The 24352-nt window shown below is 37.5% G+C and overlaps 1 protein-coding gene across 2 annotated transcripts; it reads right to left on the bottom strand.

The window, feature by feature from the left end:
• Window positions 1–38: 38 nt before the first annotated feature.
• Window positions 39–20468, bottom strand: atf6 (activating transcription factor 6). 2 transcript variants are annotated; one of them, XM_020933221.2, is made up of 16 exons: window positions 20211–20468; window positions 19547–19623; window positions 19071–19149; window positions 18349–18446; window positions 17692–17818; window positions 17271–17474; window positions 15740–15909; window positions 11724–11909; window positions 11540–11631; window positions 10217–10363; window positions 9021–9116; window positions 8819–8921; window positions 7818–7882; window positions 7246–7357; window positions 5432–5516; window positions 39–1183 (listed from the first exon to the last, which is right to left on the bottom strand). In XM_020933221.2, the coding sequence occupies exons 1-16, from the start codon at window positions 20302–20304 to the stop codon at window positions 993–995; spliced, it is 1926 nt and encodes a 641-aa protein (XP_020788880.1). In that variant the 5' UTR covers window positions 20305–20468; the 3' UTR covers window positions 39–992. The 2 variants fall into 2 exon arrangements, with proteins under 2 accessions (XP_020788880.1, XP_020788881.1); XM_020933222.2 differs by having other exon boundaries at window positions 17701–17818; window positions 20211–20467.
• Window positions 20469–24352: the final 3884 nt, after the last annotated feature.

Raw genomic sequence — 24352 nt, 5'->3', positions numbered from 1 at the left:
TGACGCCCCACCCACACAAATCATATCAGAACATGACATAAAATCCAAAATTATTTTTTATTATGACAAATTAAATATACCAACATTTTGTATTTATTCAGTAATGTTGACATGAAGAAAATTATATATTTTTTACTCAAAAACATTAAATTACTAGTTTCACAACTTAATTTGCGAAACAGATCAAACACACCTGTATTGTTGTATGAACATCTGTAATCTTATGGACATTTTAACTTTGTAAAGCACTTTATGGCAGTTTATATTCTGTATTTGCAACAAGCTGAACAAGAATTACACATATAACCAGATAATCCTGTAATAGGTAACCAAGAAGTGCAAATATTTCACACATTGACATTTTTATCAAAAAAAATAGGATGGACAAAAAACAAACAAACAAAAAAACTTTACATTAAGAATTGCAAATTTACCAAATCTACCTACAAAATTGGTTTACCACAACAATATAATTTGATATAAAAATCACTCTGTTACCCTTGATATAAGCACGCTATTTACATACAATCCTAAAGGTGAATTAGAGCATTGTATAATGACTATCTTTAATAAAGAAAAAGTACAGTGTTACGACTATGAAATCATTAACAAAGTACATCAGTAGTTCCTGACCTTCTTTTCCTCAAGCCCCCCTTCCTCAGTCCAAAACCCTGACCCATCCAAATGAATATCTAGATTAACATTTAAAAATCTGTAATTTTAAACAAATAAACAACAACTGGCATGTTTCTCTTCCTATACAACTTTTCCAATCATAAGTTTAGGATTTTTATTATGTAATTAGAACTATATTACTGGATTTTCTGAGCAGACAGCAGACCCTGCAATGTCTGCAGGGAGCTCTTCTGTTTGTTTTTAAGCTTTGCTTGCAATAAAAAGAGTAGTAACAATTACAGTACAATTACTTCCATGTAATGTCAGTGATTTTTTTTAAACATTTGTGCATCCAATTGATTATTTTTGGCTACTGCCTATGCAGACCCCATGAGCACGCCCATGGGGGGCACACTCTGGTTGTCTGTGGAGGAATGCTGGTAAAATGAGTCTGCGTGGTTTACTTTGAGCACAGGTGGGATCGAGGACGACCTGATGTGTAGGATCCTGGTGTCTGTTACTTCACAGTCAATCTGCATCATCACCTCAAAGTCCCGAATGATGCTCTCTGCAAGAATAAAGAGAATCTGTAATATATATTTAATGCATTTTAAGTCAATATTTAGTACATCCCATAGTTTCCAGTGGTGGCATTTGATTAGTTGTGTTCTTGGGCAAGACACCCAAGACCAGGAGAACTCAAAAAGGATGAGAAAACTCAGATTTTGAATAGTGCACCATCAGTGAATAGTGCCCTACATAGTTAGTCTCAGTGACTGGAGCATTGCATCACCTAATTGCATTGTTTTCCATTATTTGATTATCTGATATACAAAATGTAAAGAATGTTTTAAAATTATAAAATAAAACAAAATTAAACTTCAATAAAATATAATCTACATTTGTCGCCCCTATAGTTACATTTAGCGTTGTCCTTATGCTTGGAAAAAAGATAGTGGACCAGCATTTACTAGCACTGACTGGTTAGAGAAAAACCTCATGAGAACATGGCGGAGGAAGATAGTTTGGATACAGATGGTGTCCAGAGGTGAGTCACATACTTCTCTATGCAAGAAATAAACAAAGCGGCCGTAATCAAAAGCAGAACATGCAAATTTGAGAGAAGAGAAGAGGGAAAGACACTGGTGACGAATGAAAGACCAAGAAATTTCCCCATTTGTCTTAACTGAATAGTGAGGTGATGGATATACTCAAGGTTGGTTTACAAAAAGATGATAAACAGGCAGACACTATTAAAGACCTATATATTCGGATAAGGTCATATTGAGGTCTCACTCACAAACAGGTCATTACTTCTGCTTTATCTTAGCAAATTTAAAATGTTTAGGAATTGAGGTATGCCACAGCCCCACTTCTGTAAGCAAAGGATTAGAAGGTCTTTCACATGGACACAATTCATGACGGACATTTGTATATTTACATTAACAGAGAGATTTAAGAGTTTCTTTGTGTTAAGTGCAAAGAGTAACCATGTGGAAAGCTCAAGTCAATGCACCTCGCTTGGCTTTCAGTGGGCACATTATATGACTCAAATATGGAGCTGTAGGAGTCTTTAAAATACTTAGTGAATGCTTTAAAAACTGAATATTTTCCAGACACCTGTGCAATACATTAGCTATTGTGCCTTCTGTAGGACTAGTCGACACTGGACACACAAACTGAATCTGATTGCGGCTCCAGTGATTTTAGCGGATGTTCACATTACTGAATATAAATCTTTATATGACTTCATCCGCCTGCTTCCTCTTGCGACTGGATTTAAAATGGGGCAAGCAAAACCATTTTAGCAGTTTCACAGATGACCCTGAAAGTTGTCTGTATGTCTGAATAATTGTCACGCTATGCTGTGTTTCATGCACTGAGCCTCTGGACCCTGTATAAAATATGTAATTTTGTCATTGCTACTGTACCACCAGTTTAACAGTCTCTTAAAACATGCTAAGTTATTTTTTATAGTTGCATTGGCTCATTTATCACCATCCAAAATGCTGATTAGTATCAATGGTCAAAATGTCTCAAATCTGCTTCACTCATGCACATGTGGGAACAATGTGTTTTGAATATGCACAATCCATTTTTATCATCTGCTTACGTTACAATAAACGCTCACAGCTCTGTGGGACCTCAGACTCTTTTTGTAGAGTCACTAGACCTACAGGGACCAGAGAATTCTATTTACAGGCCTCAAAGCATTTTCATCCATTGCACCCCCTTTTTGCATATTCCTTGAATAAATAGGCCTATACATTTCAGTATCTGCAGTAAACAGAGAAGCAGGAAGCACACAGGAGCCACTGGCTCCTATCTGAAAAAGCCCTCTTTGAAGACTTGGCCAGGCCTATGGTCCCACTCCACATGCTCTCCCTTTTAAAGATGCCATCTGGAGACGGTCCATAAAGCAGCACAGTATGCTGATATGTAGTGATAACCTCCACCCCAGTGTCTGGCAACAACACACTGAAGAAACATGACCATGCATCTAGTGATGGAACTGGGTGCCAGATTGGCAGCAGCTCTAAGGACACGTTCACAGTAGAACCAGTTGAAAGGAAGTAATCTATGTGTAATTGCTACAAAATCTACAAAGTGTAATGCAAAATTGAAGACAACAAAGATGGATAATTACATTAACTTGGGCTCTCACTTCGTGAGTTGGCAACAGCTTTGCCAATTTCAGAACACAGTGATAAGTAGTGTTTTGTTTTGTTTTTTTCCCCCCCAAATTTAAGGGCGGAGGTGTACAAATAATTTTAAATGACCTAACTCAATCTTACGTAACTATGCCTGGCTAAATGAGCATACAGGAAAAACATTTTTCTCCAAAGATGAAGAAGCCAGTAAGTATATCAGTCTTTGTTAGACTTAAAAGAGTCCACTGTCCAGATCATACCTTCTTAAGAATAAGAAATAAATAAAAATATGATACAAAATCATAAATATAATATATTTATAAATATAATAAGAAATACATAAATATAATGTTCAGTGTTTTTTAAATGCTTTTAATTTTAAGTCACAACTGCAGTCCTGGCTTATGTACTTCCTGGAAAGCTGCACAGAGGCAATCATTTGAAGGTTACATCAACTGTGAATCCTGAGCGCATTGGTGATGATGTTGTGATTAGAACCTTGAGGTGAAAACTGTCTGTTTCCAATCGATCTGTCGTATTCCCACAATCTAACTGAACCTGATGTCATCAGTGAAACATTTTTCTTCCAAAACATGTCACTTGCACTTGTTTAAGCTCCCACTCTCACTCAGAGATCATTAAATAAACACTCCCTCTAGTCCTTATATGGAACGCACTGACATCTTTGTGTTAAGCTTGAAGGAGGTCTAGGTCAGATAAGTTTAACAAAACCCCTGAACTGTGGACAGCAGCAGACCATAGCTTACATCAAAAAAAGTGTACTTATTGACCAAGACAGGGAAAATGAGTGCTCTAGATTAGCCGAGTATATTAACCTAGTCCAGATGAAAACCATTTAGTGACTCGAAAGGAGGGAGGCTGGAAAAAATTATACTCTGTGGTAGAGCTATAGCACTGGAGAGAGGCAAGAGTGTTTTCATTTCTAAAGGTCTTCAGAGATAAACGTAATCACTAGAAAAACAAATGTCAAATCTACCAAATCTATCATGTGTGTTACAGGAGGGCTTGAGGTTACAAATCAGACTGTATTAGATCTTTTGCAGGTAATTGTTGCAGATATACAGTAAAGGCTACTCCTACTCCTACTACAACGGCTACTATCACTACTATTGCAATTGTATACAAAGCTGTAGATAATTACTTACAAGTTCATACAAGACACACAATCAGCTAATGACAAACAACTTCAGGATCAAATCTAGTATTTACCATTACCACTTCAGGAAGTCAGGTACAGACTAAACGCAAAAAGCCTGTAATGGCTGTCTGAATACCTGTTTGGGACATTTCTTCTATTTCTTTGTTACTTTGATTCATAAACACACACACAACATAATTTTCCAACATATTTTTAAAACTTACTCCACCTGACCTAAAACAAAAGTGAAATAAGATAAAACTTATTCATATGGCTCTCTTCAGGCATCCATGACAAATCAGATTGGCCTTATAATTTTTCTGAATGCTACCTTTGTTCTGCCAATCCACCAATCTGAAAGTTCAAATGGAGGTCTTCGATTTCATTATTATTTTAATTTCAACAGCGGAGTCTTTGACATCTGACAAAGCTGCAACAGCCATCCTCTCACACAGTATACTATGTACTATAATTATTATAAATAAGGTAATATAATGTAATATTGGAAATATCATACGAGTGCACAACTCAGAACCATATACGAATATACACTATAAAATGGTATTACTCTATAGGTGTAAAGTTCTGAAATTCATTAATAAAAACTAAAATCTCTCTCACAGAAACAGACACCGACTTAACTGTATTGATAGTCCCAAAGACTGAATGGACAAAGCTTTGGTGAGCTCATGGAAATCCACATGTGTCCATGAATCATAGGAAACAATCTGGCACCAGAGTTAGCCAAAAGAGAGTTTTGGCTTCATCTATCAAGTTTAGTGAGGAGATAATGCTTTATTTACAAGACCAAATGGTCAAATAAATGCTTGGATGGTTCTCAAATTAACTGGTGAATTACCCACGCAAAGCAACTATGAACAGTAGATAGAGAGAGAATGAAGACACTAAAAATGTGCCGTTCAGTATGACGTTAGTAATAGATGCACAGAATGTGTGACATTTTTAAAAGAATGATGAGAGTTAATGTAGAGTGCACTGGACTTACCATTTATATTCATTGCAGGTAAAATTACAGACATCTTGGGTCTCTGTCCTTTGTTGTGGCTTGTTGCTGGAAGCAGCAGGTGATCCTGAAAACAAACATGATTAGAGGTGTTGAATGTCTTAGATGGAAAGTAAATACAGTAAATGCAATAGTTAGAGACACACAATAAATAAAAATAATTAAAAAGTCAAGTCAAATTGTATCTTAATATATGCACTACATGCTTAGCGGATCTGCCACCTGTTCATCATGGAGATATTATCTTTGCCTAGAATCCTCCACAGTGTGACATTACAGTTATCCATCTCTTCAGATATTACAAACATCTTTCCTTCATGAAATAAAAAGGAAGACAGATAAGTTCATACTATGGAACAGTCCAGGCAAAGCAATAATATTTATCACCATGGGGACAAGCAGTGGCAGATGCACCACCAGAAATATTACAATGTGTCTCTTTAAACAATACAAGAAAATATCTCCAAATGTCCTAAATGCATAACGTACACTACACAACAGGGTTACCAAGGTTATTTGTGCTATTAATAAATAGTGTGCTGGTGATGTTTTACATTTTCATTTATTTTAAGCCTAAATCAAGAGCAAAAACCCTGGGGCTGTACACATACATTGGAAACCAGAGCTCATTGAAGTGGGGAGGGTCTAAGTGGAATGAAAAATGGGGGGTATAACAGTGATGACAGGAGGGAGGAAGGGATTACAGAAAACAAAAGCCAAATGTGCAGTAGGGAGGTATTTGGTGTCAATATTCAGACACATTTTTAAATACAGGTCTTTATGCTCATCATAACGGCCTACAAACCTGACACAAAGCACAGCTGCTATGGCAACAGATTAAATATTTCTAAAGAACTACACCCAAAATGTATGGGCGCTAAAACAACACAGACAGCCAAGTACAAAAAAACTGTTTCTAAAAGTAGGACCTGTTCCATAATTTGGCGATGTTATGGTTTCCATCATATCATGTCACACTTACAAAACCCCCAAAAGCTACAGGCCACCTCCTGACACAAAGACACCACAGTGGAACAAGTAACAAGCAATCAAGGAGGACTCAACTCATGATCAGTAATTCACCCTTAACTTCTGTATTATCTCAAAAGTAAAACCCAGGGATCTAATTATATTCAAATACACAGTGCAGTATATTATTACCACACAATGTTTAATTGGGATTCTTAATGCCACTTTCACAAAAAACATACTGCAATATTTTGCAGTGCTGCAGTGGATTTTTTTGAATCACAAAACATGGATTTGCACATTGAACATGTTTCTTCAGCAAATGTCCATGTATCCAATCTTGGGCCTGTGGTACACAGCAACACTTCATATGTTTCTCTTTCAGAAATGTGTGTAGAATTTGGAGATAGCTTATTAACCTATCAGGCCTAAACTGCAATAGCATTGTTACCATTGTCCTCACTGTCCTTCTATAATTTCTAATGAGCCACTTTTGTCACCCAAGGGCATTTTCTAGCAGTTATTGTTCCAAAAAAAAAAAAGAGTAAAAGTAAAAAAATATATATATAGTACATTTAAAAGTATAGCTGTTTTAAATGTATGTATCAATATTAAAATCCAGGCAATAAATAAAACAAAAATATTGAGAATTAAAATGATAAAATTGTCCAATCTGGGTGCTGCAGAACACATTCACTTCATACAAAGGATACTACAACTATTAAACTGATGGGCATAGTCAAGGTTGTGAAATAAGTTTCTTAATTCTCAAACCATTTTATGTAATGAAGCAGTGAGTTTTGCCTTAAAAATATTAAATACATTACCCTTCTGAAAGACACAACATAGAAGGTGTCTGGACGTCGATTCAGCTCATCAAAGAAGTGGCTATAGGTGTTGTGAGGAGCGTAGTACACCTGAAGCTCACTACCAGAATTCCTTAAAAAAAAAAAAAAAGCAGCTGTAATTAGCAACTGTTCTGTAGACTGTGTCAAAATGAACCATATCATTGTGTCTAATGTAATTTTTGTTGCAAACCAATGGTGATAGGTTGTCAAATGATTGTTTAATTGTGTGTCCACAGTTCAAAAACACAGTTCTGCTGTTCTAACTGTGGATTTAATAATTTTCTTTTGGTAAGCCTATGTGCATGTGAAAGTAGATGTTAGTCCCATTGTTCCTGAAGGCTGGGTGTTTTACAGCAAATATCAAACTGGGAAAACATTGTAGGTGTCCAAAAAGCTATTAACTCCATCTGTCTGATAGAAGGGCAGAACTGCTTTGACAGTAAATCTTTACTGCTTTACTCAAACAAACTGCATCAAAATCTGGGCAAGAAGGATGCAGTCAAAAGTTGCCTGCAGCTTTGAGAACAAAACAAAACATCAAGTATACTTACTTTTCTTCAGTAGGTTTTGTGTATTGGACAGTCACAATCTCAGAGGCCTCCTTATCATCTGTCTTCTGTGAAAAAAATAAGCAAATATATCAAGGCTGTTATTGGCTGAACTGTGTCAAGTCCACACATTATTCATTAAGAGTTGTGAAGTGATAAAAAAAAAAATCACTTCCAAAATCCACAACAAATGGAAGGAACATATTTAAAGAGGACATTTATAACTTTTATGAGCTTTTAAACAGGCTATAATGGTGTTTCCCCATCATTAACTTGTTGACATTAAGTTGTATTTCAATTGATTTGTGCATATTTGATTAATCCTGTTTTATGATGCATTCGATGCTCAGCACGCCCCATCTCCACCTACATCTCTGTACTTACTTGACAATATTCAAGTTTCAGGTCACACACATAGGTTTCAAAAATGTCACAAAGCAATTTCTCAACATAAATGAAAAATTGCTTGTTACTTTGAGTGCAGTTACACTCTAAATCTGATTATGATTTTCTTAGACTATTAAAATGACATGTAAACAGCAGTATCATCTAATTTCTTTTGGATCATGGTCTCTGATTACTCACATCAGATTTTGAGGTTTACATGAAATAATTCTAAAAGTCCTGTGTATACTTACTTGCTTTAAAAAGCACAATATGTGTTGTTTAAAATTATGTAAATGTTATGTTGCATTCAGAGTATTTGACAAATTGGGTTATCCTTGCTACACACCGCCCAGTTCCTAAAGCACAAAACTGGTCTGTGGGACCCTAATCCACAGCTCCCCCAATGAATGTTTACTTTCTCAGGGCTGCTGGATTAATTTAAACACAGGCCTATAGAAAAAGAGGCAAAAGGGGGAAGGTGTGAGGAACAGTAAAGTGACATTTGCCAAGTGTCATTTATAATTTAGTGTTTGGAAGTTTACTATAACTACATTGAATCCAGTGTAGCAATTTATAATATTGTGCGTGGTAAATTGTAAAATAATGTAGTGAATTACCAGAATAGTCCGAGCAGATTTGTGATTGCTGTTACTCATGCGTCTGGATTTGGTCTGCTGCACTTCATGACGGTGGACCCAGCCCCTGAGTTCGTGGGCCAACCTGCCAATCAAAAGGGTCATTATGAAGTCGTCCATAGCTATTTTAGTATTTAAAGTGACATTTCAGAAAGCGTATAGGCCATGTTGTGGGGTTACTTACTCCATGCACTTGGTTCTGTTGACAGGAGGCTGGCAGGGGGGAGGAGGTCTCAGAAAGATGGGATCCTTCACCACCATTAAAGCTTTATCCTCAAAACTAGCCAAAAACAGAAAAAAATGAGAATAAGAACAAACATTTATAAATAAAAATCCCTCAAGTCAACTGTCTAATAATTTAAACAAACACTTTATTAAGCTAATAACTAACCCTTCAACACTCAGCTACCCAAAGCTGATGTACTGAATAATGCTGAAAATCAGGAAATACCACCACATTATGAATTACATCTGCAGTACATGGCACATTCGCAGCCCTCCTCAGATGTTACAGTAACTGAAGTAACAGTCCTTCCACAGAGTGAATGATTGTGAGATGTGAGGTGCTGATATACAGCATCCACAACCAGTGCCCACCTACAGGGCCTCAGACCAAGACCACCTGATGTAACCTGCCCCAAAGGCCTCCCAAACACTGGACGCCCCATGCTTCAGACTATGTTCTGGAAATGGTTTCCTGGGACAACATGTCAAAGCAGAGCTGACCGACCAAGTATCCCGGCAAAAGGGGCCATAGTAAACCCTCTGCACACATGCACCTTGTTTTTAGAGGTACCCTCCGATTAGGTTGCATATCATTGCCGTCACACTGCCCTCTGCTGTGTTCAGGGTTGTCACCCCTTTGTAAAGGCTAATGTGTTCCTTCCTGTCTGAGCTAGTTTAAATGCTGCAGGGAAACTCGACACTGTACACGACTGGTTTGTGTTAGCGTGTGACGGACACTACACACAGATCTGACTGAACACAGGCTGGTATCGCAGCAGTAACAGATAAGTTGACCACATCACAAAACATTTCCACTGGGGCCAGGTAGAAAAGATGTAATTAAACAAGAGTAAGTGTCTATACTTAGACACACATTTTTGACATTTGTAAAGAAACTCTTAAGAAAAACATGCTGTTAATAGCCATGCAAAGCCATGTCATCAAAGCCTGACCCAAACCTAAACCTCATTTCTCAAACCCTAAATAGATATGGACTAGATGGGGACTTCTGTTGAGTGATGTTTGAACTGACACAGTAAAAGGCTGGGGGATATGTTTATATGTGCTGTAATGAGCCACCAGGGCACAGGTGCATCCTGGTGTACCAACCTCTAGGATAAATACAAAGTTGATGGTGTGGGTTGAACTGATTACCTGTCCATTTCAGAGGGGCCTGTACGCTGAGGTTCTGAGTCGATGACTACATCTGTTTCAGCCTCTGATGAGAAGCCCAGCAGGTGCCTGCCACTGTGCTGTGTTGAAACAACGTCCAGTCTGGATCCAGGGCCACCCTGAAAGAAACTGTGGAGAGACAAGGCGAGTAAAAGACATGACAGGGGGACAGGGTGCAGAGCAGTCAGAGCAGCAGATGAAAGAATAGAGCTGACTTTGGCCAAGGCTGCTGTACTGAAATGACCGCTGAATCCCCTGCTGCTCACATCCTGTGCACAGGAGGGCCCTTCACTTTTAGCCACAAGTCAAATGTGAACTCTGATCTAGACTGCATAACTCAGGACACACCGGGGCACGGACACACAAGTGAAAATACACACAACCCTTTCAAGAGTATTAAATGCACTAAGTGGCATTTTCATTTCAAAGGGATTGGACCTCAAAAGAGGCATATTTTACATTCCAGAGGCGAGTCTAAACACAATCACACAGATGAGAGTACAGGTACAGACACACATAGACTACAACCATAAACAAATTCACCGCTCCTTAAAATGTATTTAAGTTTAAGCTCACAACAACAAATGGACAAAAGAGCACATTCCCAGCAAAAAGCAGACGGATTATGAAAGGCGATCACCAGACTAACTAAATGTTTATGAAGTTTGGGGGAAAAGCTCCCAGAGGAAAACAAACATTTTTACAACATGAGAACAGAGGCTTTATCTCACTGTTTAAGGGTGTACTGTAGACTTGATGTTATGAAATTACACAATTCTTACTCTTTGATCAGTCTCATAGTTACGCCACTATTGGCACAGATGTTTAGGCGATCCACTGACAAAATCATCGCAAGTTGAACCAAATTCATAAAGAGCAGCTGTCTTCAGGCCTGTCATGATAAAACATTTTGAAGTGTGATATTTTGATTTGGATAAACGATAATATTGAAAGGAATTTATACCACTTTCACAATAACCTTAAAGCAGGATAATTACAGTACACCCTTTGCTAAGTGAATCATGTTAAACATATTTTAGCTGGCAATCTATAAATAGTACAATGAAACACTCAAGTAGTTAGTTCTAGTATTTATAATGCCACGTAAGTTAATTATTGGACAATCTACAATGTAAATGTGATCATATAGGCCTAATACTATATCAAATTAAGAAAAAATTTCCCCACTAGTGTGAAAAAAGGTACATGTGATCAATATGGAGCCTGAAAAAATATATCTACCACCATATATTGAACCATAAGTCGATATAGAAATTATTGTGAAAGACTTAGTTGTGCTTTTACCTTGTTGGTCCAAAATTAAACACGAGGAGCACCATGACAACCATCAGACACACAGCTCTCCTCTTGGGGGCTGTTGTCTTTAGCACAGTGTTCTGATGAAAATAAAAACATCATTACAACATACATTAGTTATCAGCAGTAAGTCAGTCTATTTTTGTATTGAGTAGCGTTACTTGTCTCTCACCTCACTCAGTAGCCCCTCCAGCTGCCTCTTGAGAGTGCCATTTTCACTTTTGAGTGCCTCATTCTCGGACAGTGCCATTTTCAGTCGTGCCTCCAGCGACAGCAGGTATTCTTTCTTCTTTTTCCGTGACAGGGAGGCTGACTCACGGTTCTTTATCATCCGCTGCTGCCTCTGGGACAACTTGGACTGAAGTGACAAAACAAAAATACACTTGATAAATGCTGTTGTTATTACACATTTGAGCACCCCGCTGAGCACCTATCCAAACACAATGGCTGAAAAGTAATTATGGAGAAACAAGCAGTGAAGTGGGAGACTGGGCCACCTCTTAAGACTGTCGATCATTGCCTTCCTTATTAATGTGACATCATGTTTGTCTATGTGCTTCAGAGTGAGACCTTTAAGTGTCTCTATTTATAAGAAAAAACTTTACTAAAAAAAGAGCCAAATGTCATTAAAGGTGTGTTGTGTAAATTTTCTGGTGGAGGGTCTGTCAAATACTTTTCTCCATAAAAATGTTATTCTTTTGTCTGGAATGTTTTACAGTATGGTATTAAACCTTTATCTTCATAGAGACCAAACCGGACCATGTTACAGATCAGATCTGTACAGATCAGATCTGTGGATATGCAACCATGCTCACAGTAACAATGTCTGTTTAGGTATTTTTGAGCAGTAAAACCACCTGTAATTGAATAAATATAAAGGTAGAGCCATTTAACATCATAATGTGGAACATTCCATTCAGAGCAGTAGCATAGCCATCTTAACAAGAAGGTGATGGACCCCCAACCAAAAAGTTACATAGTATACCTTTGAGGAAAATATGATGGAACATGTTTTTTTACACACAGTCTAGCATTTCAATAGATTCTGAAGTTATATTTTATTAAATTTTTTATAGCTCTAAATTAGCTGTTGAACGTGGAAAAGCATTAGACAACCAGCTATTGGTTTCTCAGTACTTCAGCTCTTGAAGTTCCACTTAACATGCAGAGACACCTCAGCATTACCTGCAATAAATCAATGTTTTAACACAACCCAAAAGAGCACTAAAACACACATGTTAAAGATGCCGTTTGATATTTACACAAACATCTGCAACTAAGGTTAGGAGGTCACATCCTAGTTACCCCTCTTCTCCGTACATAAAGTATGTATGTTTATATTGTATAATGCCACTGTTGCATAAAGTCCTAACCCCTAATAAATGGACTTACGGAAAGTCAAAGCATAAGGCATAATGTTCAGGTTTAAAGTTAATTTTATGTTAATACAGATCTGCAAACTTGAAAGTGTAATATTTTCTGTACATCTTTGTTCACTTCTTAGCACCTCTGACCTGCCCCTCCCCAAACACACTCTCTGGGGTAAGCCTCTGGGTCTTGGTCGTAATAGCTCCACTGGTGATTAAGTTATTTGGATCCCTTGTATTTTTGTTCTGTCTCCTGAGAAAGCCCTCTGTCTGCAGGCCCAGATCTGGGAGCAGTGCCACTAGCCTGAGCCTGGGAACAGTGCTGTGGAGCAGTTACCAAGGAGACAAGATGGGACAGCCTTCAAATCACTGGCACCCGAACACTCAAAGATGTGGGACATGGGGAAAAGGCACAGTGGCATTTATCAATAGGGTGTGACCCATAGATTATATGCAAACAACACATCAACTGCAGTTACCTACAAATCCTCCTAATAGCTGATGGGAGTATTTATTGGGACTACTAATTTTAGGGCCACAGTTAGAGTAATTGACCCTCACACACACACACACAAAAGCACCCCGTACAGGACACCATCTCAGTAAGCAGAGCAATCCTGATGGCTGTTTACAGCTGTCACTAACCCTCCAACACCTGTCTGCAGCATGTAATCGTTTAGCAGTCGTATAACACCAGGGCTTTGGGGGCTCTGCTAAGGCCCAGAATACAGTGCAGTGAACAGAACGGGACTGTAAGCACATGGCACCTGGTCCAAATATGCCATCTCTCAAAACCATTTTACATGAACATTAGCAAAGCGCCCGAGTATTCACAGCTGCAGGATCTCTAAGCAAAACGCAATGCCCCAAGAGTTCATACAAAAAAAAGAAAACTGTACACACGCATTAGCAGCATATCGCCATTGTTATTTCATTTCACCCATTAGGAAGCTCTAGGGACATTCAAGCACTGTTCCCATATCCCAGTAATTAGTGTCTCTTTTTGCTCTACCATGAGAAGATTCCCTGCCATGAAATTGTCCTCCAACTGTTCACTGTAATAAATTGGCTAGATTTTGGTTATATTTTAAAACAATATTTGTCTTGTGTTCGGGGACTTGCCAAACTTTTCTCCCCAATTCTGGCATGAAAAGTACCTCTCTCTGCCTCTCTATATTATTCCTTGTGATGACTGAACTAGTCCCTCACAGGCATTTCAGTGCTATGTTTTTACAGCCAAAGGTCAACTGTTACCATATATAACACAACAGCAACTTTTAAAGTTTTGCTTGCATTTAAGCATTAAAAATAAATATAGAAAACACCATTAATTTCAAGATCAATTGACCAGGTGCCTTGAGAAGCACTAGAAAAACAGCAGAGAAGTGAGTTGGTAAGTAACTGTAAAGATTATTTGCGTATTACATCATAGTTTAATTGTTCGTATACTTGTGTGCTGCTGAATATGAGATTTAATAAACAAACAAAAGGACAAAGTAAACCTACATAATGGGAAGTTTCACATGCAAAAGCTATTTCGAACCATCAGTCATTACCTAACACAACAATAAATAGTCAAAGAGTCTCCCTCAGAGTAAAACTGAGGTTGACAGAACAAACAAGTGGAACATTTGTATTTTATCTATACAATTCAAGAGCCAAGAACCTACCCTTGGGAAAACCCCAGATGATTCAATTAAAAGGACATGCATTCGGATGGCAACCATTATTTATAGATCAGTTTATTATAAACATATGTTACAACCATCTATCATACTTTAACACTGTGCTCAAAATAAAGTCTGTGTTCATTATGCCCGTTATCATTTAATTTAATTTGACCAACAACCTGTCTACAACTATGAGTTCATTTGAAGGTTGAGTTGATTTGTTCTCTATCATCTATTAAGAACAATGTGCTTCTCTATGGCACTGTCCAAGTTATTAATGGCTACTTTTGTTGAAAATCCTAGACAAAGAATTGCCATGAAAAATTCCATCCCAAGTCCCATTGGCAAAGATAACACAGTAGTCAGTGAATAATTCAATGATTGATTGACTTAGCATATATTGTCCCTTCAAATACTAAAGTTAGATTTCTTTCAACTCCATCCCTTAAATTAGACAACGTGTCAGTGTTTTAAATGGACACTGACATTATTTTTGGTGTGGAAAATTGACTTCACATATTTTAAGCATTTCAGTAACTTAATTTTACGTTCCTCAGAAGGAAATTGTCACAGCAATTCGAAGTTATAAAAATCTTCTTCAATATTCAGTTCTCCAAAGGCAGTTTTATTTTGGCAACGAGTAGGTCCTTTGGCCATAAAACACTATCTTGAATTTATTATACTCTAACATTTTCTGAAAAGCATCTTTGTCTATTGCACAGCCTGGGAAAAACATTTTGTTTTGGGCTGCTAAAAAATGTATAAATTAAAGACCACTCCTTAGCAAGAAAATAAAAGACAGATTGTTTTGATGAAAAACAGAAAGGTTTTATGCTTTCAAAATCCTTAGCATTGTGTTTTCAGGACATATGACTATTTCTTATAGTTTTAAATATCAAAAGTAGACCACTAAGTCATTTTCTACTACAACAATACTATGATAGTTGCAACTACAAATTCAAATAACAGTATAAGCAATTCTATGACACTAAACTACACAACAAAGATAGTTCTACTCCTGGCTACTTGTATTGTCTTAATATTGGCACCTATATATTCAGATATTCCCCAAATATTCCTAAATTGAAATTAATGGGTGCTTTTACATATGTAGTTGGAGTTGCCCATGCTAACATAGTATCAGGACTCACATCATCGTCTGAGGACGGCGTGCAGAGGCTGACAGAGACCACTGGAGGAGCTGTGATCGGGACTGGCCTCTCTGGACTTAGCGTTGGCATGGCGACCACATTTGCAGTGAGCGCTTGTGGGGGCTGGATGTGCAGCACCTGGCCCGGCTGAGACAGCACTATGGGGCGGCCTGAGGAAAGATACACACAGTCCTATTACAAAGACTTAGTGGGCTATAATCATATTTGTGCTAGCTGTATGATTACCAAGACGGTTATTATGTGAGTCAGTTTGATTTTGTGATTGTTCTGCTAAGGCCCTGATAACTGTTTTTTCATATATATTTTCAGCAGACTGTAGCCCACCTCTAAGGAGCTACATTAACCTCTGGCTTTAACAGGGCTTTTCCGCTTTTAAAATACAGGTGCAATGTGGGGCCATCATGCACCAATGTGACCTATGCTCTGAACTTCCACATTCCGAGCTGTGTTAACTTCAGTCCAGTTGCTTGTAAGGAGCTACTCCACCGCCACAGTATAACTACACCACCAGAGTATAAAACTAGTTTGTTTCTACATCCTTATTAGAGAATGTAGCAGCCAAATATCTTACAAAGGTAAATCGATTAAACAATTAAAAACAATTTTAAAAAGTATGAGACAATACTCTCAGGATTTACAAATGATGTGTGAAAAAGTGTCCCTGAAGAATTTAACCATCCTTAAAAACACAGTGCCCGGAACCATTACTCTGAACAACCCAGCAGCCCTCAACTCTAAACAACCTGTCAGGGTCAATTGTTTTGACAAAGCAGCACTAATGAATGGAGGTGGTACCGACTCCAGTTTTATCTTCAACACAAACTCTCCACCTGTACGAAGAATTTATAGGGGTGAAGGTGAAATAACACATCTGTACATTTGTGGAAAAAAAAATAAATCTGGATGCATTTCTCTCTTAGTTTTTAGTGAGCCAAGTTTTACTACATTTAGCCTTTTAGGCGTAAACCGGAAAAAAATCAAAAAGGTCAAACACTCCTGCCTCCTTGCATCTAATGCTATGACATAAGTATTACTGTTGGCCTGGGCAGAACTGACATCACACACAGGGCCTGAGATAATGAACCAGAGATGCCAAGCCACAAATAAATGATAAAATGCTATGACCCTCAAGTGACCCTACAGCCTCAAAAAATACTGTGCCATAAAAGACATGTTTTAAATCCACAGGCTAGTAGTAAACAAGCATTCATTTGTATTTTTATACAACACAGACCTATAAAAGTAGACAAATATTGGCCTAAAAAGTATGATGCTGAAATCAGTTGGGAAAAAAATTGAGTACACAGTTCCCTCTGGTGGTCATATTTATGAAACTAGATCCAGTCAAAAGCCTTTGTACCAACAATTACTGATATAACTCATGGCTTATATTCAGTGCAATTAATTAATTATTTTTTTGGTAGATATACGATAACAGTATATCCTGAGACAAGCTATTACAATTACAATTGCAAATAAGTTTGTTTAGTGTTGCAATGTGTGCTCTGACCTGGAGGTGGCGCTGGCTGAATGCTGACAGGGGTCTGTTTGACAACAGGCAGGACAGTGGTCTGCAGTGGTTGTATAATGATAGTCTTGGCCTGCAGGGGAGCTGCTGCATGTGCCAAGGGCACAGCTGTTATCAAAGGTTTGGGCTTGATAGAAACCTTAGGCCCAAACTGGATCGGCCTCTTAAGTGGCTGGGAAGGTTTGTCTGTTAAAAAAAATTTAAAGACAGAATAAGATCAGTGCATTTCTATCATTTAATAAAATAATCTGTGTACAGTCCATTCTTTGTTTAGAAAAACAAAGAATTAACTATCCATAACAAATACAAAGCTTCTGTTTAGGAATATTTTATTTTAATTCAGACAAATGCTCTATTTGACCTGAACATCAGGACTTAATAGGAAAAAATTAACAAACCATACATTGCTCACCTCGCTGACCACTTCTCTTTTGAGCCTTTTTAGTTGGAGTGATTGCCTCAGAAAACCCACTGGACTCTGAGGAAACCGATGCAGGAGAAGGCAAAGATCGTGGAGAAAGAGCCTCATCCTGAGCATTCAATAATAATAAAAGGATTATCACAATTCAACTCATTTTTAATACCTTCATGCCTTTAATTTATTACCCTTACTTAAAAGTGTTCAGGAAATGCTTTTGTAGCACCATAGCAAAAATAAATATACTTAAATTTTAATAAATAATATAAACATAATACATAAGTAAAAATATAAACCTTGAAGTAACTTAAATACTTATATTTAAGAATGCCATGCGGAGGCTGGATAAAAATGTAACCCTTGTCCTTGTTTTGACACAGTGAAAACATCTGTCTCCTAAATTATGCTAATATGTTTCAGGTTGTCAGCACCTTTCTCAAAGAAGAGAGTCACCCATAGAACAGATGGACAGCAATGTATTAATTTGACAAGGTGTTTAAGGATTTTGTTATTAAATGTCTCAAGAGTGATCTTCCATTGAGCAGCTGTTGATCTCACCATATGGTCGCAGGTTTTGTGTGCATAAAACAAGGTGATACAGACAGAAGTTGTGAATGTGATGTGTTGAAAGCAGTGACTTACGTGTAAGGAGTATGGGGACAGGGCTTCTACAGAGGAGGGAGAGGGGACCGAGCTCAACGTGTGTGCAGGTGACAGAGAGTCCACACTCACCTCGCCATCTGGAGGCACAAGGACACACTTTTTATTTAAAGGGCCCATATTATGCTATTTTTTGACCTGTGCTGTAATGTTGTTTCCTCATCAAAAATACACCCGGAGTTGTGTTTTGTTTAACTCAAAACTCTGCATATTTAGACTGAGCCAAAAGTTTTTCAGATTTAAGTGAACTATTTTCAGTTGGTGGGACCATGGTATAAAAAGATTAAAAAACACACTACTCCTCGTTGTTTAATCCATACTTAAAGCTCACAAGAGTCAATTTTGTGTAATATAGGACCATTATCATTTAATACTGAGAACATGTCTGCATAAAGAAAAAACAGAAAAGTAAGAATAGTTGTATAAAACTCAATTAACGCAAAAAATATATAAATGATAGGTTTCACATATTTATAATCCCAATTTGTAATTGTATTATACGTTCACATAACACCAAAAGATGGTATCTACATTTTGGACTAAGACGAAGAAGACTAGAGAGCAAAGGTGAACCTGCTGAAACAGCACATCTGCTATCTACTGGTTAAAAAAAACAAAAAACACATGGCATCTTTAAGCCATCATCTTTAAACTCTGATAAGATTTTACTACTGATGAAGGTTAACAAATAGGAGACGCCATACCTGTGTAGGTGCTGTGTTTGTCCACTTCATTCCAAGAGGGTATGTCGATATCAAAATCTAAGTTGGGTCCCTCACTGGCCTAAAAAAAGCAGAAAAAGCTATTAATGTTATACATAATATTACTAATCTTTTTTGCACTTTTAGAGCAAGCAGGTTGGAAGAAATTTCTCATATCGGTGCTATTATTATTTCTCTTCAAAATTTATTAAAGGGTAAATGCAATCACAAGTTAATTAAAACTAATATAAACCTGATTTCTTATTGTCAGTTATTTTGTTTCATGAGTTAGCAGAACTCTTAATTGCTTTCTTTCTAAAAAAAAAATCATGCATATTACATAATAAATTAATAAGTGAAACCAGAGTTTCAAAGACAGAAACTGCCTTTACTTCCCAGGGTGCAGCTGCACCTTTTCTCATAAGGCATTCTACAGTTGGTCCACTGTCATTTGCATACAAGGGAAATGAGAAACTCACAAATCCTGCATGCTCCAGAGCTTCCAGCAGCTCATCTGCATCTCCAAGATCATCCAACTCATCAAAGAGGCTGATGTCTGTTAAATGAAGTACAGAAAGAATATAAACAATTTCTTTGTTGCCATAAGGCTCAGCACCACTTGTCTCTCTCATTAAACCTGTGCATTTGTATGGAAAATGTTATTATGTTATGTTTTGTTAAACATATAGAGGCAACAAGTGATAGTTACAGTCCAAAAAATGCAATATATAAAATAAATGAAATAAGCCACACAGCTGAGGCAATGTAAAACCTCTGACCCAGTGATAGTTGTTATATAATATTTATTTGTGAATAAAGAGGTTAATGTAACCAAATACTCATTACAAGTGTTAATTATAAAATAATTTGTATTCTATCATTTGTTATCACTATACAAGTTGTTATTATATGTTCTTACTTTTTTAGACATTGACGTGTAGTTACATCATCTCCGCGGGGGGCGGCTAGCATACTAAGAAGCTAATGCTAAATGTGTTTTATGACAACAATGACTGAAGTGGGAAAGGCAATCTAGTATTTTAACAAGATTCTCTTCATGGAGAGGCACTTAATGAAATTTTAATTCATTAAAATGGCATTTGTCTTAGGTAGATCCTTCTACAATACATGAGCAGCACTTACCCCACTCGCCTCCCTGGTCGATAGAGATGCTGCCAGCTTCGTTATCCATCACAGGACAATGTTGTGGATTTTCTAACAAGGAAACAGATGTCATTCTTTGTTGAATTCATTAGTAAAATAACAAAATTTAAAGAGCTTCTTTCGAGTTTTCCCTCATCCACTGTCACCGCCTAACATGAGCTGTTGTGTTTTGGTAAAGACTTCCTACAACCCCAAAAGATACACGTCTGTCTTTAGCGTAAGTACGGGTGCCAGCGAGGTCCAAGCAAGTAAACTACACCGCCGCTGCAATCCTCCTCATGACCACAAGCCGTCGTGTTACCACTATAATTGAGTTGCCCCAAAACAATTGATGAATGGATCAAAGTTTTATAGTTATAGGAAGCCTGTATTGCCCTGTATTTGAAGAGATAGCCAGTTTTCATGATCGGGCGACGAATTCCCAGACAGGTACGCAACTTAAATGCGATATGCAATGTATGCTACATGTAAAACTACGATGCAATGTGTTTTTTCCCCCCCACTTTTATGCCTTTGATGACGAACCAAGGACCAAGAAGTGTATAAATTGAGTGACTCCAGTGTGTTGTAAGCCTAATAACCTAATCACTCTTTATACAATTATTCTCAAAGAAGCCTGGATGTAAAAAGGGAATTGGTTTTGTGTCATAGTTTCTAAATGTATTATTTTAGAGACAATCCCGTTAGGCACAAAGAGCCTTTAAATAGACCAAAAGAATATCAATAGTGTGGGTCTGTAGTTGGTCTGTAGTTGGTGACGTGTGCTAAAAATCTGAGGCAGGTGTACAGTGGACCTAATCCTCCATGGCCATGTTAGGTCGTCAGGATTAACCTCAGGTGGTCTTTTTATTCTCAGCTGGACTGGTGCAGCTCATTTGACCAAGAATTTCTAAATATGACACTGTCTATGACACACACACACACACACACACACACATATATACACACACACACATATATATATATATATATATATATATATATATATATATATATATATATATATATATATATATATATATATATATATAGATATAGATATAGATAGATATAGATAGATAGATAGATAGATAGATATAGATATAGATATATATAGATATATAGATAGATATATAGATAAATAGTGAATAGGGGCCTGCCACTGTAATCAGTTAAGGTTATAACTCAGTAATTATAGTGCAGAAAAAATTTGGGTAGCCTACTGGTACCAATAAAAAAGGTGCTGGAAACGTTACTGTGCAGTGTGACCACAAATGATGACACTTTTCCCTCAAATTAAATGATAAAAAAAAAAGAAAAGAAAAGTACCCAGCCTAAACTATAAAAAATAAGAACCTATTATTTGAACAAAATGTTGTTTCAAGGTTAGAATTGAAGAAATGTATTTGTTCCTGACTGTCACTGACAGTAAAGATAACCTCTGATTGGAATGGGGTTGGGCAAGGATGTCCTTTGGTCAATAGGTTTACTGTTCAAAACTCATTGTATTGATTGTGTTAAAGCCTCACCAAATCAGACACGAACAGGAGATTACCACATTAACCTGATGTGCAGAGAAGAGTTTACCTGGACATTTGTGTAAAATGGATTATATAGGCTTTGGACAATTTGTCACAGCCATTGTCTGTTCCCTTCTTGAAAACAGACTTATGGCTTATCCATGTATTTCAAAGTAATGAAAAATATTCAGTGGCTCTTAAAGTGGTATCTATATCACTAAACTGCAACAATGGGGTTGGCAGACCAGTCAACTGACTCTCATAAGACTCATATGACTCATAAGATTTACCAGGCCTTAAAATGATGATGTCATGATAAGAAATGTTTGCTCATACATCTTATAAATTCAGATGCACTTTGTATTTTGCTTGAGAAAAAACAGTCATTGATGAGTGGTAATGGATCCATTTTGTTGTTGTTTGTCTTGTTGCTGTGGAAATTACACAAATTTGTTGATGCTGATATTAAGATTTTTTTTAAATCCATAGCAAAACCTACAAATCTGTACTTTAAGGTTTAAATAAACCTTTGTGAAAATGTAGCCTATTTATCTGGGATATAAAATAATGTGCATGATTGTGCAAACATACTATAAATAATACTAATACTTTTTTTTTCTTCATTTTTTACTCATTATTCAGTTCCAAGGGCCAAAGGTGTTGCACTGAGGACAGACATAGGAGCACAGAAATTGGGGCATCTTTGAAAAATTTGTGTTGGAGATTTCTGGGAAAACTCCTGTCTCAGATGTCACCAGCACCTACAGTATATTGGCACCAATATATTGCCCATCAATAATTACATGCAAAGTCCAAGAGCATACTAATAGATGGATTCTGTTTTACTCTTGTTGTCTCATGGCCCACATGTCTCTGTATCCTTCCAGCTTTAACCCACCTATGGCCAGTTAAAAAGATGATTTGAAAAACTGTAACTGATGTAACAGAAGGAGAATTAATGAAAATGATCTTCTACACCCCTCACAGTAAGAATGCATGTTTTCAAGGTATTTGTGATTGTGAGCAATAATACAAATATAACAGAAATAAATGCTCTAAATATGATTAATACAACATTTTGGAGTGTTCTAGGCAAAGGAATGACTTCTCTGTAGGGAAAAGCTGGTGGTGAACCATACACCAAAAACATTGAAAAGTGCACCTTTAAGCAATATGACAAAAGGGAAAAATATACTAAATAGTTATTTGACAAAATTATTTAATTTGACGTAATATTTTAACAGGTTATTTGTTTTAGATTTTTTAAATTATATTTTCCATAAATTGAAAACTTGATTGTACATTTGCAAGCAACCTAACTGTTGTGAAAAGGAGCACAAGGTGCCCCCCTCAAAAGACTGTTTGAGCTACATTTCATCCTTTGTGTGTCAGATTGATGACCTGTGAGATGGATGATGTTCTGTAGCTCTGTGTGGCATTGTCTTATCCAGGCCGACACAAAGAGGCACAACACTTATCATCGCAGGCTTATAGGGAGCAAGGGGCAGGGGGTGTCAAGGGCTCTGTGATGGTAGTGGTGTAGCGGAGGTGGGGGTCCTCCTCGATAAAGCTTGATGAAGATGGGTTAATGACAGAAGAGGCAGATGGAGAAAGCAATCTCCCATGACGACCAGCCAGAACCACCATCCGGAAGTCAACAACAAACTCAAGAAGCACAAAATGGTGCATGGATGCTAAGTATGTTCACTAGAATTTACTAGAGTATTAGGGGTTTAAGGCATTGAGGCGATTGGGAACAGACTGGTGGCCTTTTGGCTGCACGCAAGTGTTCTGATGGCAGGTGGCATATAGGTTTGAGAAGTCTGGTTTAGGATTAAGTATTGTTTATTAAGGATGGTGCTGTGAATACAAAGGAATTAGTGTAAAGGGTGCTCCATGCCGGGATGTGTGTGCTACTTTACGGGACTAGATCACATGTTGATTTATGGATTATTGTGTGTGCCATAACACCATTATACCTAAGTAATTATCTATGTTGTGAAGAAAAAAAAAGTGTCTATATGTCTATTTTGAAACATATTGGAATTATATTATGTTGATGATGATGATGATGATGATGATATTTATTTCAGAAGTGTCCTCTGATGAAATAAAATCACTTCCAGTTCCCACGTTATCCCCATAATGCACTGCTGTGTAAAAAGACCCTACCAAAATCATCTCAATGCCTTGAACCATGTGCCACCATTAGGGCACACAAAGAGAGGTGTGACAAATGGCAATTGTAATGTCTCTCTGTGACTTTAATGAATTTATACGTTATGTGAGCCTAATGGAGGCTGCCGCGGAGGGGCTGGCGCGAGGCCATAACAAATGAAAAGCTCTGATTAGGACAGAATGAGTTGAGAAAAAAAACGCCATTCATCTTGGTTAGCATCCTCCTGTGCTCTTTTATGGGAAGCTGTTACAAGGACGGTGGAGCCGTGGGTGCCTGTCCCATTAGCGGGGGCGTGAGTGGTCACTGGTCAGCACCACGGCGTTGACGGAGCGTCTGGTCGCACCACAGTTCATCGCGGAGTATACCTCAGAGTTTGACTCCTGAATAACCTTCTGAGGTACCGGCAGCTTCACCCCTGTATGACCCCGCGCGCAAAAGAGGGG

Source organism: Boleophthalmus pectinirostris, unplaced genomic scaffold, assembly GCF_026225935.1.
Source record: "Boleophthalmus pectinirostris isolate CB_2022bp ecotype Guang Dong unplaced genomic scaffold, ASM2622593v1 HiC_scaffold_7, whole genome shotgun sequence".
Lineage (NCBI taxonomy): Eukaryota > Metazoa > Chordata > Actinopteri > Gobiiformes > Gobiidae > Boleophthalmus > Boleophthalmus pectinirostris.
The sequence above is the reverse complement of the archived record's forward strand: the minus strand, read 5'-3'. Positions and strand labels throughout refer to the sequence as shown.

Bases quoted from the DNA above. Each gene is read 5' to 3' on its own strand.
- atf6 (XM_020933221.2), bottom strand. From the start codon at position 20,304: ATGACATCTGTTTCCTTGTTAGAAAATCCACAACATTGTCCTGTGATG. The intron at 7,883-8,818 runs GTAATTCACTAC...TTTTTTTCACAG, and splicing joins AATCTGCTCGGACTATTCTG to AAGACAGATGATAAGGAGGC. The intron at 5,517-7,245 runs GTAATGTATTTA...GTTTGTTTTCAG, and splicing joins ATGTTGTGTCTTTCAGAAGG to GATCACCTGCTGCTTCCAGC.